Here is a 14478-nt window from a genome sequence, read left to right as displayed (position 1 = left end):
TGAGCTGTAGCACGAATGATTAAAAACATAAGAAGCTCAACTAATCTTTTAAGGAATATAAGAAATGGTTCCATGCAATGGCCTAGGTAACAAAAATCGTTCTCTTGAAGCTTGGAGGACGAACAGTGCCTGAAAAGAGTGAGTTATTAATGTCATTATAGTTGGTGCAACTACAAACCGCAATGACAGCACCACCAGGAAAAATGCACTGGCATGGTACAAGCATGTCTAGCACGGGCTCAGAAAATATCACAGCACAGTTACCCTCCATGACAATAGGGCAATGGACATACTTTCAGATTTGTGAAGTCTTGAAATGAAAAAGAACGTGCCCCATATCTTCTTCTTCTTCTTCAACTATTTCTTGCCCTTTCGGAATGATCGAAAATCCTGTCGCATCTGCACATGGATGAAACACACAAATTTACAGCTTCAGTTAGGAGTATCATAGACCAACTAAATTGGAAACACTTAAACATTGCAGTTCCTTTTATGACCTATATTATACAGCGTAACGTGAAAATGGGATACTGTCGAATGGAATGCAAACTGAACGTCCCTTGTTCGTTCCATAGAAATATGATCATACCATTTGGTCGAATCTTTCTCAACTATTGCTCAAATGATCTTGTGATCGATTTTTGTTGGTTGTTTCTTATGTCACAAAGCAAAGTGACATTTGAAACGTCGAAGTCAGCGATTGCTTAATAAGCTTTAGAGAAAATAGAATGATATTGTGTCAAAATGATTACATATCTATCTATATCTATATAAATTGAATTGTGAATTTACTCTATTGTCCTTATCCTTATTATTATCTATTAATTACAATTATGCATTTACTCTTTTGTCCTTATCCTTATTATTTATTTACTAATTACTAAACTTTTAAATTCAATCTTTATTATTAATTATTAATTACAATTATGTATTTACTCTTTTGTCCTTATTCTTATTATTTATTTACTCATTACTAAACTTTTAATCCTTATCCTTATTATTTATTTACTAATTACTAATCTATATCTATATCTATATAAATATACAGATTGAATTGTGAATTTACTCTATTGTCTTTATCCTTATTATTATCTATTAATTACAATTATGCATTTACTCTTTTGTCCTTATCCTTATTATTTATTTACTAATTACTAAACTTTTAAATTCAATCCTTATTATTAATTATTAATTACAATTATGTATTTACTCTTTTGTCCTTATCCTTATTATTTATTTACTAATTACTAAACTTTTAATCCTTATCCTTGTTATTTATTTACTAATTACTAAACTTTTAAATTCAATAGCCGAGATTAAAATTTGTTTTGTGAAAAAACTTTACAAATAATCTATATCTATCTATATTAATCTATACTAATATAAATATATGAATGTGACTTTCATTTAATAATAATCATTAATACATATTTTTTTAAATCAATTTTCAATATATGATCCTAAATACATAGCTAAATACATATTATTAAATAATATATTATCTATTATTAATCTATTAAGTATATGCCGCCGGTGCTCTCGTATTCTCCTGTGAGCTAAGCTTCACGACCCATTCCAATTTTTTCAGATCTAAGTTTTTGTTCCAATTATTTCAACTCTGTCTTTGTAGGTATGGGAGCCGCGTACGACAAGGCGCAGAGTGGTGTCGGGGTGGCGTCCATGGGTGTGATGCGGCCAGAGTTGGTGATGAAATCCATTGTGCCAGTGGTTATGGCTGGTGTCTTGGGTATTTATGGTTTGATCATTGTTGTGATTATCAGTACTGGTATTAACCCCAAGGCCAAGTCTTACTACTTGTTTGACGGCTATGTGCATATTTCTTCTGGACTCTCTTGCAGTCTTGCTGGCCTTGCTGCTGGTATGGCCATTGGCATCGTCGGAGATGCCGGTGTCAGGTATGCTACTTTTCCTCTACTTGTCGAGTACCTTCTATTTTATCTGCATAAAATATTGAATAATTGAGTATCATGATTTAAACTTCTGCCTTTTGTTCTTCTTCTTCTTCTTCTTCTTCTTCTTCTTCTTCTTCTTCTTTTTGGTGAATTGGCATGTAGTTATTGAGTTTGACGTTCTGGATTTTTAGTTTTCTCTCTGTAACAATGGGGACATATTGTTGCTGTTTGGATTTTTTGAAAGGATGAACTGTGACTTGGCGGGAAGTGGCCTTGGTTGTTTCCCCATTGGGCTTGCGCTTTCTTTAGTAACGCTCAACAACCAAAGCTCTTTGTCAGGATGATTCTTATCCTTATATTTGCCAAAGCACTGGCTCTATATGGTCTCATTGTTGGAATCATACTTTCCTCTCGTGCTGGTCAATCTCGAGCAGAATAAACAGTTTGTCACTGTAAGCAACTATTGCAATTTCTTGCTATCTAGTACTGCAATCATTTTTCTCCGGCTAGATGGCAGTTTGGCCGTGGCAGTTTTATTAGGTTCAAACTTTAAATATGCATGAATTGTTGCTCAAAAGTATTGAACTGTTGATATGAGAAGTTTGTTGATCCCTGAATAAAGTTCTCTAATATTTTGTATGGTTTATTGCAAAAATAATATTTTTGGTTCATGTAAAATCATGGTATGTGTCATTTTAGCCAAAATTCCTCTATATTTCCTGGTATTCTAAACCTGGTTTTTCGATGTGGAATTTGTGCCTGCAATTATACAGAATTTGGAGTTTGATTGTTTCTTGCGGATAAGACATATGCTGAACATTCTAAAAACTTGTTGCATAGGGTAACTATGGTCAAAATTAAAAATTATAAAGAAAATAAACAAATCCTGGATGGGATCAACCACTAATTCCAATGAGGAGGTAACAGGTACAAATCCATGTGTGCATGGCAAATTCGATTCGACTGACATCTAACGGTGATAAGTTCATTGTGTAGATACTAGCAAATCGGGGGGGCCACTTAGTATCTCCCCACCTTTTTATTTATATAAAATGAAACTATCCATGGTTCCTTAATTCTCAAAGCAATACAGAAAGAACAATTACATGATACCAGTAGCTTGTTTACCTTTGTCCCCAGTGAATGAATTTGAGCACTGGAATGAAGAGTTCCTTAGGACCCAATTCTCAACCATATACAGGAGTCATACAATTCAGAAAACTCACAAAGTTAATTCTAATGCACATTTCCTAGGTAATGGTGGTAATTCACATTTCAATGGTACAGCTTGTCCTTATATCATGGAAGGCAAGCTATGTCTCCAGCTGGATGAACTGAGGTTAACCAGCTTTGTCGAGACACTAAGCCCAAACATCTCTTTTGGAGCCTTCCCTGTCTCTTTGAACCCAATGAGTTTGGCAACAATGTAAGCACTTTCTTTAATGTGTTCCAAGTTTGCGGCATCTGTCCACAGTTTGCGACAGAGTTGGAGTCTTCGCTGCTTTGTTTTTAGGCCGATTCCCCATTTCTTGTACAGAGCTTCCCTCTCTTTTGCAGAATACTTTTTTATCATTCTTCTACACAGCATTTCTCTCTCACGATTTAGAGTCTTAGCGCTGTGAGCGAGCCCATAAAATGTTCAAGATTTTAGTTTATCATACATGGTAGATAAAATAGAAGTTGAAATATGAGAAGATGTTTTGATATGGCTTTACACATTTTTTTTATGTATTCTCATTCTTGTTTTTTTTAGTATTTGGAAAAGAGTAAGGTTAGAGAGGAGAGAGTACCTTGAAGCCAGTGTGAAATGATCGTCTTTAGCAAGCCCATGTAACGTGTTCTTGAGGAAAGACAACCGCCTGAGCTCAACTTCCATGTAAACTGCATCTGATGGATCTCCTTTGAAGAGCAAGAAGAAGTAGGTTCTATGAACCAATGGAATGTTGCAAGTGTTCCAAAGTTCAGTTATCTCTCTCTTTTGCCTCTCAAATTCGGCGAACCAATCGGAAGGAGACTGCATTATATTCTGAGACTTATTGGATTCATCTTCTGCATTGTTTTCAGAATTCTTGGTTGTTTTTACCTCCTTTATACCCTGCTAGAAAAGTTACATTATGAGAAACGGTAGATATATGAAATAGAAAAATCTTTGCAAGATTTTTATTGAATTATATGCTAAAGAATTCAAATAGATCAGTTCTTGGAGAATTAGTTTGGAAACAGAAAAGGAGTTGGGAGTAGCATAAGTGTGATGAGGTTACTCGTCCAAGGAAGAATTCTTTCATACCACATCATTCACTGACTCGGACTGGATCGCTTCACTGAGTTCTGTGACATAAACTTCTTGTTTCTTGGCTGGACAGTCTTTATCCAAAATTTTAATATTGTGATCTTTATCCAAAATTTTAATGTTGTGATAATTTTCATTCATGTTGTCACTCTTTGTCGAACTTCGGTCATCTTTTGTGCTCAATCTCTCAGCAGACATCATTGGCTCAATGATAGAGATCTTCCCTTGAGTATCTTCTGCAATTGGTGATGTATTTTCGGGTTCTTTCCCCCCTTCAAAACTCGAAGATTTTGTGATCGTAGTCAGTATTGCTGCACAGCTTACACTCCTTGATACATTGTCACTGAAATCCGATACATCTGTGTCGGATGAACTTGTATGCTTCCCTACATGTGAAACAAGGAAATTAGTTCATAATTTTCATCTGCCTATAAATCATAACTTGTGAACAATTATAACCTGAACCCAGATCTCCGTTTTGTTCAGACAACACATTTGAAACCGTATGTCCACTGGGGAAATTGATTTCAATACATTGAAGCTCCTTGCAGCTCTCTTCTAAACACTTTTCAGTTTCTTGACCAATCTTCTCCCATCCTTGACATGGATCAGGACCAAAGTACTTGTCTATGTATAGTCTTGGGGACGTGTCATCTGATAGAAACTGATCCTCAGAACTCTCAACGAACTGATCTCCAATCCTTCTGGAATTAACACGTTCACATCTGTCTGAAAAATGAGATGTAATGGAAGCTCCATCTGAACGAAAGGGATCGATTATCTCTGATGCTTCAGATGCCGAATATTCATCCCTCCAGGATCCTTTCTCATGGCCATTCATATCAAGCTTAAGAAAACAACAAAGAATCAGCTCGAATAAGCATTTAAAGGGTTGAAATTCATGTTAAATTTGAGCTTAAAGTAACATGTTTACATACCCATGATTTTGATGCTTGATATTCCCCTCCTGACTTTAACATATTCTCTGCATGAGATTGAGCTTGATCCCGTTGATAAGTTAATTCGCGGATCTCTTTATCCATCTGCAGAATTCAAGTGATAGAAAAGTGACATTTCTTCCAACATTATGTGTTTTATGAAACTTCGTGATTTCTCTATGAAATATCACCTTTTCAATAAGTTGTTCTTTCTCTTTTAGTGCTGCAGCAGAATCACACGAACTAGCATGAGAACTCAAGTTCCTCAGCTCGTTCTCAAGCCTTGCTAGTTCTTTCTGCAGCTGCTTCACTAGTGCTTTCTCAGACATAACCACATTAACCTGTGCGTTGGTGCTAACTTGCTTGGCACAGCTAGCGAACAAGAGCGTGTTTCTTGATTGCTCAACGTGGCTGTGAGCAGGGCTCACCGTGCATATAATGGCTGTCTTGGCATTGCCTCCTAATGAGTTTTGTAGTATACGTGTCAGCTTTGAATCTCTATATGGAATGTGCCCATTTCTTCCTTTGCTGCATAAAAACACAAAAATCAATGCGTTTCGAGTTAGCTGACTGTACTATAGAGAGAACTATCGGAAGACGTGTGACAGTGAATAGGAAATGTACCTTAGCTTCCGGATCACTGTCCCGAGCGTAAGCAAACTTCGGTTTATATGGCAACCTTCTTTTAGTCTAGTGCCAGCTGATAATGTTTGAGAAGCGCGTTCGCTCCCAGCAAGATCAACAAAATTCTGCACTCGAGAACATGAAAACGTGTTACCTTTTTCTAACCGTTTATTTTCCAAGTATACTGTAGAACCAAATACATTTGAATTCATACCACAGAAGCTGTTAGCGTGCTTGAATTTAGTGCACCGAAGTATTCACGAGCTTTGCTGTCAACACTCTACAGTAACGTCACTGTAAGGAACTGGATACAGGACATAGTGACTTTCAAACTTTGATTACCAAAAAACTAGTCAAAGAAACGTACTAGACGTAGAATTTGATGAGATCTGGAGCTCATTTCATTGAGGGTAGTCTCTCCTATTTGCCTTTGAGCTGCAAAATGCATGAACTCTATCAAGGGTAATTCTCGGTGTTTGCATACACAAAAAAGGTGATATGCATCAGATTGATCTTGCCTTCACATATCGATAGAAGCTCTTTTAGATGGTTCTTGTCTCTTAAGCTCACCTCTGTGAGTTTCTCCACAACGGTCCCTCTCTAAAATATTGAGTCACAGGAAAAAATTACCGGGACATATGTTTGAAGAAATCGCTCTCTGTCTCTGGATAATCTAAAAGTCTAAGTGGAAAAAGTTTAATTCTTACCTCTGGATCATCTAAAAGTCTAAGTGGAGTCCCATCAGTGCTGAGGAGGTCTTTGACTGATTCATTGTAAATCTCCATTGCAGAAAACTTTAACACGAATTCTCTTTCACGATGCTATATTATTCAATTGTAATGTAGTTAGATCACTTTGAGATAACATATTACGAATCGAATGAAGAAAAGGATTCGAAATATGTGGAATGTAAATACATTGTCTATGTAGTCGTATATATCATCTATGGTGTTTTCGGTAATGCCAGCCATTGTATATGTTTTTCCACTACTTGTCTGCCCGTATGCAAAAATACTTGCTGGAAAAAGAAATTCAGACATGATTAAACATATGTATGAAGATGAAATTTACGGATGTGGGGATGGCTGGTGTACTCACAATTCATTCCGCTCAAAACAGAAAGAGCAATCTTTTTTGCTGCTTCCTCGTATACTTCCCTCGTGGAACTGTCCGAGCCAAATACCCTGTCTGTCCGAAGAGAAAAGGATGAATGACAAAAAATAAAGTTTATTTAAATGGAAATGAAAGCAATGAAATTGAATCGAAATGAAATAAAAAAAAAATCTGATAATTTTTTTACGTATTAATACAAGTTTCAAGTGTAAAAGTTGGAACAAGAAATATTGATGATATGCTTAAACTGCTATTTGTAAGTGTTAAAATTGAGATTTATACATAACAAATTTCAAAAGTATCTCAAGGGTGGAAGATTGTCTAAGTCCATATATGCAACTCCCAAAGATTTTATCCAACCGATGTGAGCCAACAAACATATTCTCTCATGTTCAAGAACATCTGGAACGTGAAGTTTACACGTGATCCAACTATGGTCTATGAGAGTTGCATTTATGGACTTGGACAATTCTCATATCTTGAGCTAGCTTCTGAGGTTGAGTTAAGTCCAAGTGTCAATCTCAACAATAGCTGTCAAAATTTGCGTGTAATCGAACGTCTTATTTTGCTAAGAAGAAGTATATAATTGATTCTTAGGACAAACATATCTAATATGTTTTTTTTAACATATGAATGCTATTAGGAATCACACGAGATACATGTAATTGTTTTCAAAGAGAAATTGGGCTTACCAAAGGTGTAGGCAGCCGGATACATAGATCGTTCTTGAAGACTGTTCTTGAAAATGATGGTGGTGTTGTTGATGCATTCCCAATCCGAAACATCATTCCTCCCAAGTTCTCTTTCATTCATAGGTCTCAACCTGACCGAAACAAAGATTTTCTCCTCTTGTGCACTTGAATCATGATCCCAATCTATCGACGAATCTCCACTAATCGACCCCATTTTGAATACACAGATATCCCTTTTATTTTCGCGTCCAAATGCACTTGAAGAGAATCAATAAGCTATCTGAACCACTGAATGGAAACTTTCATGTATTCCCTCTCTTTCTAAAAAGAGAGGGATTTTCTTTGTAGGACAAAGGTTTAACTCTGCAACAGATAGACATTCAGAAATGAATAAATAAATTGTCAATGCAGCAAATGCGAATCGAAGGGTACAACTAAATAACTAAAATGGCAACATTTGCACAAACTTTAGCATTGACAGGTCGGTCCATAAAGGAGAATTGCTACAATTGATTCATAAAAGTAAACAATTTTCTCGAAGCTGAATCGGTTTGTATCCAATCCTTGACCATGTTTGTTTATATGAAGAATGAAAATGGCGTATCATTTCATGTACATAAAACAAGAAGATGAAGCTCGATCGAATGCGTTGCATGATGAACAAATTGGCTCACCGTATTAAAATGTAGAGACAAAATGTATCTTTTGTAGGAAAACCCACAAAAGAAAAATCTTCCAAGTAAAGATATAGCAAATCAAGAATTTTAAATGCCAATGGAAATGGCTACTTGAAGGGTTGAGAATAATAAGAAAGGAGAGAGAAAGAGGGGTTCTTTAAGAATGTGGCAAACCTTAAATTAAGGTGAGACGTGAGATTCTAAGGGTTCACAAAAGAATCGGAGAAGACGAGTTTAAATGGGTGAAGAGAAACAGGAAAACACATGACCCACGAAATAAACCGTCAAGCGCAACGGAATAAACCGTATTATTCTTGAAGAAGAAATAAAATGATAAATGTTTTTAAAAACTTTAACTCCAACAACTTTCATCACAACGCTTACAAAGATGATATAACGACTAATTTAGCTGTTGGCTGTGTGATTACATAATTCGTGATGTTTTTAGGATCTTTGTCCTTTATCTTTCCCGGTGCACCATTTAATTTTTTTTTATTACAACGAGGTGAGACTTTTTGTTGTTAAGTGAATTCAAACTCACACATCTCACTTATTGAGAGATGTATATTTCACTCCACGAGCGAGCAGCAGTGGACGAAGCGGAAGAGACTCGAACCCCTGACATCCGCAGGGTAAACCACCGTGCTATCGGATTTCTTATAAAGTGAAAAGAGTTTGTGACATCTATTGTACAGTGTAGATTCTTAGATTGAGTTATGGGAATGAAAAATGTAGAATTGAATGCATACATTTTCGTTGATTTTTTTGATAACTGGATTCTATTTTTTTATGGAATTAAATGTACTATCAGTTGAATATTAGCAAATTTACAGTTTTACTTGGTCTTAATTTTGACAAAGTACGAGTATAATAAGGTTGGAGATCCTTTTTGACATTGTTCCAAAATGTTGTCACTAGCTCTGACAATTGTGCCTGCACCCATTGTTAGAATCTTGGCCAGGTAAGTGTGTGGGTTAGTCAAATTTGATCAAAATTTCAAGGGATTAAAATATTTCGAATGCATATGTAGTTTGAACTAAAATAATTTACATTGTAAGTAGATTGAACTAAAATAATTAATATCGCAAATAGATCATTCTAAAGTAATTTTTGTTATAGCTCAATGGGAGATAGTTGTCCAAATTTATATATATAATATACAATCATTTAACTCAGATAATGTGAGACATCTGATACACCTAATTATGTCCAAGATAAATAACTGGAACGCAAAGTTTACAATACATTTAACGGATGACCCGTAGAGCAGTTCGATATATAATGGTGGAGCTGATATCTGATACCACATTAAATTTGGACTTGGGAATATGAAAGAGGGATGATATATACAACTTCCAAAAATATAGTTCAATGAGATATCTAACACTTTTCTGCTAATTTTAATTAGAGGATGTCTCTTGTGAGACAGTCTCACGGATCTTTATCTGTAAGACGAGTCAACCCTACACATATTCACAATAAAAAGTAATACTTGTAGCATAAAATGTAATATTTTTTCATGAATGACCCAAATAGATATATGTCTCACAAATTACGACCCGTGAGACCGTCTCACACAAATTTTTGTCTTTTAATTATCTAAATTGAGAGTCGAATTAATTATTCAGGCCAAAAAAAAAAAAACATTGTGATGGACACTCTTTCAGCTTGTTATATAACATACAGTGGGTTGTTGGAAGGAAGTTCGCACCAATCACTCTTTTTCTTCACTCTTTTGGTTCGTTAAACTAATAAACGACATGAATCATTTGACTACATAGGTTATCAGAGAAGCTACGAGGCCGTGTTCCTCGATTTAGACAAGAAATCATGTAAATGCATGTCGCGAATCTTCTAATCAAGTACGAGCATTCTCTGAACGCGAGACCGCTTCTTTCATCGCAGCGTGAAATGATTTTAGAGCAGCTGATCATAAAATCTCGTCCTATATATGTTTCACTTCTATGGTTATTAACTGATTAATTGTGATATCATATGCCATTCTCCTAAGCCCACGCAAGACTAAACTGATAATTTGTTTTTACATTCGATGTAAAAGTTGCTAAATTTGAAAACTTGTAAGAAATGGATCATATTGTCCGCTAGCTAGCTATTAATTGATAAAGATATGAAAGCATTTTTAATCCCTTTAAGGACAAGGCAATGCTAGGAAAAGAATATATATATATATATATATATAAATATAATCCCTTTAAGGACAAGGCATTGCTAGGAACAGAAAATATATATATATATATATATATATATATATATAGAAGATTTAATAGAGCAGCAGACGTAGATATCATTCTTGCGTGCCCTCCCATTAAGAAACTGCAACTGCTGCACTGCACTTTTCTTGGCATTATTGATTTTTTTATGGTTGACTTGGCCCCCTCCTACTGAAAATTTGTAAAATAACAGTAACTATTTAAATAAAAAAATGATCTCTTCTTAATTAAGTATTTGACAGATACTAAAAAAAAATTACACCCTCCTAATGGTGGATCGATCATTATTGGTTCCGTCCATAGAAAATAAATTTCAGTATTTATGAATACTTTTTCATAAAAGATTAAGTATTATATTCTCTTTTCAACTTGTTATACTGTATAATAAATTTTATTATATATTAAAAACTTAAATCATGATTTCAAAAATTGTTGGATTCGTCCCCAACCGATTAAAAAATTAATCCTTTTCTTGCAAGCTTCAACTCATGTTGCAATTGCATGTAGGTGGCCGGGACAAAAGTGAAGATCAAGAAATCTCAAAACTCGATGGTTTCTTTATTGCTTTTGTTCGTTAGGGTAACCTCTATGGGTACTCTATATTTCACTGTCCTTGGTAAGAAATTGGTTATAAATTGGTGACACGAGGGTGGAAATAATACGGGCAGGGTTTTAAAAAAATGGAGAGCATAGGAATAAAGCACTTGTGCGTATTTATGTTCTTTGCTTTATTAACAGTTAAATTGAGAGGTGAAGAAGGAAGTAATGACATTGTGAAAGTTCAAAAAATTGTCACTTCTTTTAGTAAAGTCGAGTCTGCAAATGGGAATATTCATGAAGATAACAAAACTTCTACCAATGTTGTAGTAAGCAACGACAAAAGAAATTATAATGGCGGCAGTGGCGGTGGCGGGGGAGGAGGAGGTGGTGGTGGTGGGTTTCAATGGGGATGGGGTGGCGGTGGAGGTGGTGGCGGAGGCGGAGGTGGTGGTGGTGGTGGTGGTGGTGGAGGAGGAGGATGGGGTTGGGGAGGTGGTGGAGGTGGATATTGGAGATGGGGATGTGGGAGACAATTTGCAAGGGGAAGAAACCACAATTTGGGCAAACGGGGAGGTTTGAATAGTAAAGAGTACTTGATAGGTGAATTTGCTCAATGCAAGGTTAGAGGAAGGTGTCGAGGCATGAGGCTTGATTGTCCATTACATTGTGGTGGCCCTTGTTTCTATGATTGTAGGTATATGTGCAAAGCTCACTGCAAACGCTGATATGATTATTCATGCGGTTTGCACTCAATATGCAAAGGTCTTTTTTTTCTTTTTAATTTGTTTTTGTTTTTGTAATGTTTTGCATGGTTTGATGCATTAGATGGTTTTATTATGTTTTGAATATGTGATTTCTGGAAAAAGGGTGATTCCGATCCCGACCGATTTAATTTAAAATGAGATGTGATTCAGTATCTAAATTCTCATGTTTAATTTTTGACATATTTGAGGTCGATATTCATATTTTTATGAATGCATTTAAATATATTTACTAACATAATAATGCGAATCAAAAGGGATGATTTCGAACTTGTTTTAATTAAAATCCTTCAAAAAACTAGAATTTAATAGTAGGAAGAAGGGAGCTGGTTAAAGACCTATCGCAAAACTAATATATTTTTGTTGTCCAAACAACCTTTGCTCGCACTCGAGAGCCCTACCATATGCAAGTTTAATGGGGCGTTTCAACTCAAAACTGAACCGGAACCGCCCTGATAAGAACCGTTCAAAACCGGTGAACAAGAACCGGAACCAAAATCAGCCCAAACCACTTTAGAAAGTGGTTAGGCAGCTGCTTCGGTTCCGGACTGGTTCCACATGTTAAACCGGAACCGGAACCGGAACCGAAACCGAAACCAGATCATTTTAAAATAAATAGAAAAAAATATATGGGGCAACGACTGTAACAAGAGCCGATGACCTCTCCTACGGCTCTTTGGCCAAATCTGTTATATAAAATTGCAGATTGGTCAAATTTGCTATATTAAATTGCTAATTTTAGTTGCATGTTAGTCCAATTTTTGTTATTATAAATAAATGTTCATTTACTATAAATTCTATCATTCTCTCGTCTCCAATTCTCTTACTTCTAAATTAAAATTTAACAATTGATCTTGATATTTTATAAAGTTTACTTTAATTAATTATTCAATTCAGTTTTATCTCCAAATTTATTTATTGTTTTTTTACACCATATTGCGATTGTCTCTTCTTCAAGATGTAATAGTGACGGTGCTCGTAAAAGTGGTGCTAATGTTATCATGATTCTCGATTTTTAAGAAAAATTGAACTTCGAAAATTATATATGTTGGTGACGATTTTTGTGGCCAAGACAACAAACATTTGGCGGGCGACTACGGGGGCAATATTGGAGATGAAATTGGTTCGATTGCGACAACCTCCACAGTCAAGAGAAGGGCGCAAAAAAGAAACAAAATTTGGGATCACTTCGGAATCCAAAAAATACAAATTAACAATGATTTCGTTGCAATTTGTAAGCTATGTGAAACTTCTTATGCATATAAAACGGGTGATTCTAGTGGTGGTACCATTGTATTCACAAAACTCTTGGTGAGAAATCATAATTTTGATGAAAAACTTAGCAACCGCGTGATAGATAACCAACCCAACAACAAATAAATACTCGAACTTGATCAAATTTTATAATAACTGTTGAAATTTCTCGTAGAACTCTTATTAGATATGATTCTTATCTTGCAATTAAAGATCGTTTTTAAACCGATGTTAAATGGTGAATTATTTAATGTCAGATGTGCATGTAATATGATTAATTTATGTGTTACAGATGGTTTCCATAATAATAGTTGTAATTCGATAGAAAAATTCAAAGGTTGTGATAAACTGATGCGTCAAAAAATATGGTAAAAAATTTAAATATTTATGTGAAAGAATGATGTTAAACGTAAAGTATTTCTACTATCGTTGAAACTCATTGAAATTATATTTATCTGTTGTGTAATACGATATTATCATATATAAAAAATCTCAGATCTGTTTTTAATTCTATTGATACGTCTTATATTTTCAACTTGAAGAAAATGATTGAGATCTTATTACTAAATGTGTTGCTTTATTAAATAATTTTAAAGATGCAATTGAAATATTTATGTCATTCATTACCCTATCACTCTCCCTTTTATTCATCTTATTTCCGATATGTTCTATAAATTTGTTGAATATAGAAATAATTAGATTTTGTCGCAATTTGTATTAAACATGGAAGATAAATTTTAAAAATATTGAGAGGTAATCGCACATGTGTATTGTTTAGCAACTTTACTAGACCGAGTCAAAGTAGAGATCATTAGAAATATTTATTGAATATTATGGTAAATCTATGGAGAAGAGATTTGACGATTAGATGACATCAACAATCAAATATCTTCAGAAAATGTTTCCATTGTATTCTAATGAACATGGATCAGGGAAGGATCCAGAGTTTAAATAATGTTTTTTGATAAATCAACCGGAATTAACTTTCTACGAACTATAGATGCTAAAAAAGTAGTGTCAACAAGTTCATTAAATGAACTAGAATCTTTTTTAAATCTGAAATTTCAAATGATAGATAACTATGATGTTTTACAATTGCGAAAAGAAAATTCAAGATAATATATAATCTTATCATCATTTGCAAGCGACATATTTGCAGTTAAGTGTTCAAGTGTAACATGGAGTCGACCTTCTCAACACGTAGATGAGTAATGGGATATCATAGATACAATCTTTGTTCAGATTCATTCGTCGTGCTTTATTAAAACAAAATTGGTTAAAAGCTTAAAAAAAAAAAGACGGCAGACACTATAAAAGAATTTGCGAGTTAATATTATAAAGTAGAAGAACAATATCAGGCTCCGTTTGGTATACGTGATAGGATAAATAAATGATTAATAATTAGAGTGATTAAAAAATGAGATATATGAATTAATAATATGGTA

General features: G+C 34.7%; 3 protein-coding genes across 3 annotated transcripts; 2 read left to right on the top strand and 1 right to left on the bottom strand.

Annotated features, from left to right (window-relative positions):
- Positions 1-1531: 1531 nt before the first annotated feature.
- LOC140807617 (V-type proton ATPase 16 kDa proteolipid subunit-like) lies at positions 1532-2573 on the top strand. The gene is made up of 3 exons (XM_073164558.1): positions 1532-1551; positions 1631-1916; positions 2158-2573. The coding sequence occupies exons 2-3, from the start codon at positions 1633-1635 to the stop codon at positions 2255-2257; spliced, it is 384 nt and encodes a 127-aa protein (XP_073020659.1). The 5' UTR covers positions 1532-1551; positions 1631-1632; the 3' UTR covers positions 2258-2573.
- On the bottom strand, positions 2285-8364 carry LOC140807616 (kinesin-like protein KIN-7F). The gene is made up of 15 exons (XM_073164556.1): positions 8245-8364; positions 7571-7933; positions 6864-6953; positions 6683-6783; positions 6473-6586; positions 6284-6365; positions 6133-6200; positions 5980-6045; positions 5766-5890; positions 5333-5669; positions 5142-5246; positions 4663-5050; positions 4201-4589; positions 3704-4008; positions 2285-3529 (listed from the first exon to the last, which is right to left on the bottom strand). Exons 2-15 carry the CDS (start codon positions 7782-7784, stop codon positions 3208-3210), a joined length of 2706 nt encoding a protein of 901 aa, XP_073020657.1. The 5' UTR covers positions 7785-7933; positions 8245-8364; the 3' UTR covers positions 2285-3207.
- A 2561-nt stretch (positions 8365-10925) lies between these two features.
- On the top strand, positions 10926-11932 carry LOC140808054 (uncharacterized). The gene has a single exon (XM_073165062.1). It carries the CDS (start codon positions 11159-11161, stop codon positions 11741-11743), a length of 585 nt encoding a protein of 194 aa, XP_073021163.1. The 5' UTR covers positions 10926-11158; the 3' UTR covers positions 11744-11932.
- Positions 11933-14478: the final 2546 nt, after the last annotated feature.

Source organism: Primulina eburnea, chromosome 12, assembly GCF_022965805.1.
Source record: "Primulina eburnea isolate SZY01 chromosome 12, ASM2296580v1, whole genome shotgun sequence".
Taxonomy (NCBI): Eukaryota; Viridiplantae; Streptophyta; class Magnoliopsida; order Lamiales; family Gesneriaceae; genus Primulina; species Primulina eburnea.
The sequence above is the reverse complement of the archived record's forward strand: the minus strand, read 5'-3'. Positions and strand labels throughout refer to the sequence as shown.

Excerpts from the sequence above, each read along its gene's own strand:
- LOC140807617 (XM_073164558.1), top strand. The coding sequence starts at position 1,633 with ATGGGAGCCGCGTACGACAAGGCGCAGAGTGGTGTCGGGGTGGCGTCC. Across the intron at positions 1,917-2,157 it reads GTCGGAGATGCCGGTGTCAG|GATGAACTGTGACTTGGCGG; the intron begins GTATGCTACTTT and ends ATTTTTTGAAAG.
- LOC140808054 (XM_073165062.1), top strand. The coding sequence starts at position 11,159 with ATGGAGAGCATAGGAATAAAGCACTTGTGCGTATTTATGTTCTTTGCT.
- LOC140807616 (XM_073164556.1), bottom strand. The coding sequence starts at position 7,784 with ATGGGGTCGATTAGTGGAGATTCGTCGATAGATTGGGATCATGATTCA. Across the intron at positions 6,587-6,682 it reads TATACGACTACATAGACAAT|CATCGTGAAAGAGAATTCGT; the intron begins GTATTTACATTC and ends TGAATAATATAG. Across the intron at positions 6,046-6,132 it reads CTCATCAAATTCTACGTCTA|AGTGTTGACAGCAAAGCTCG; the intron begins GTACGTTTCTTT and ends ACGTTACTGTAG.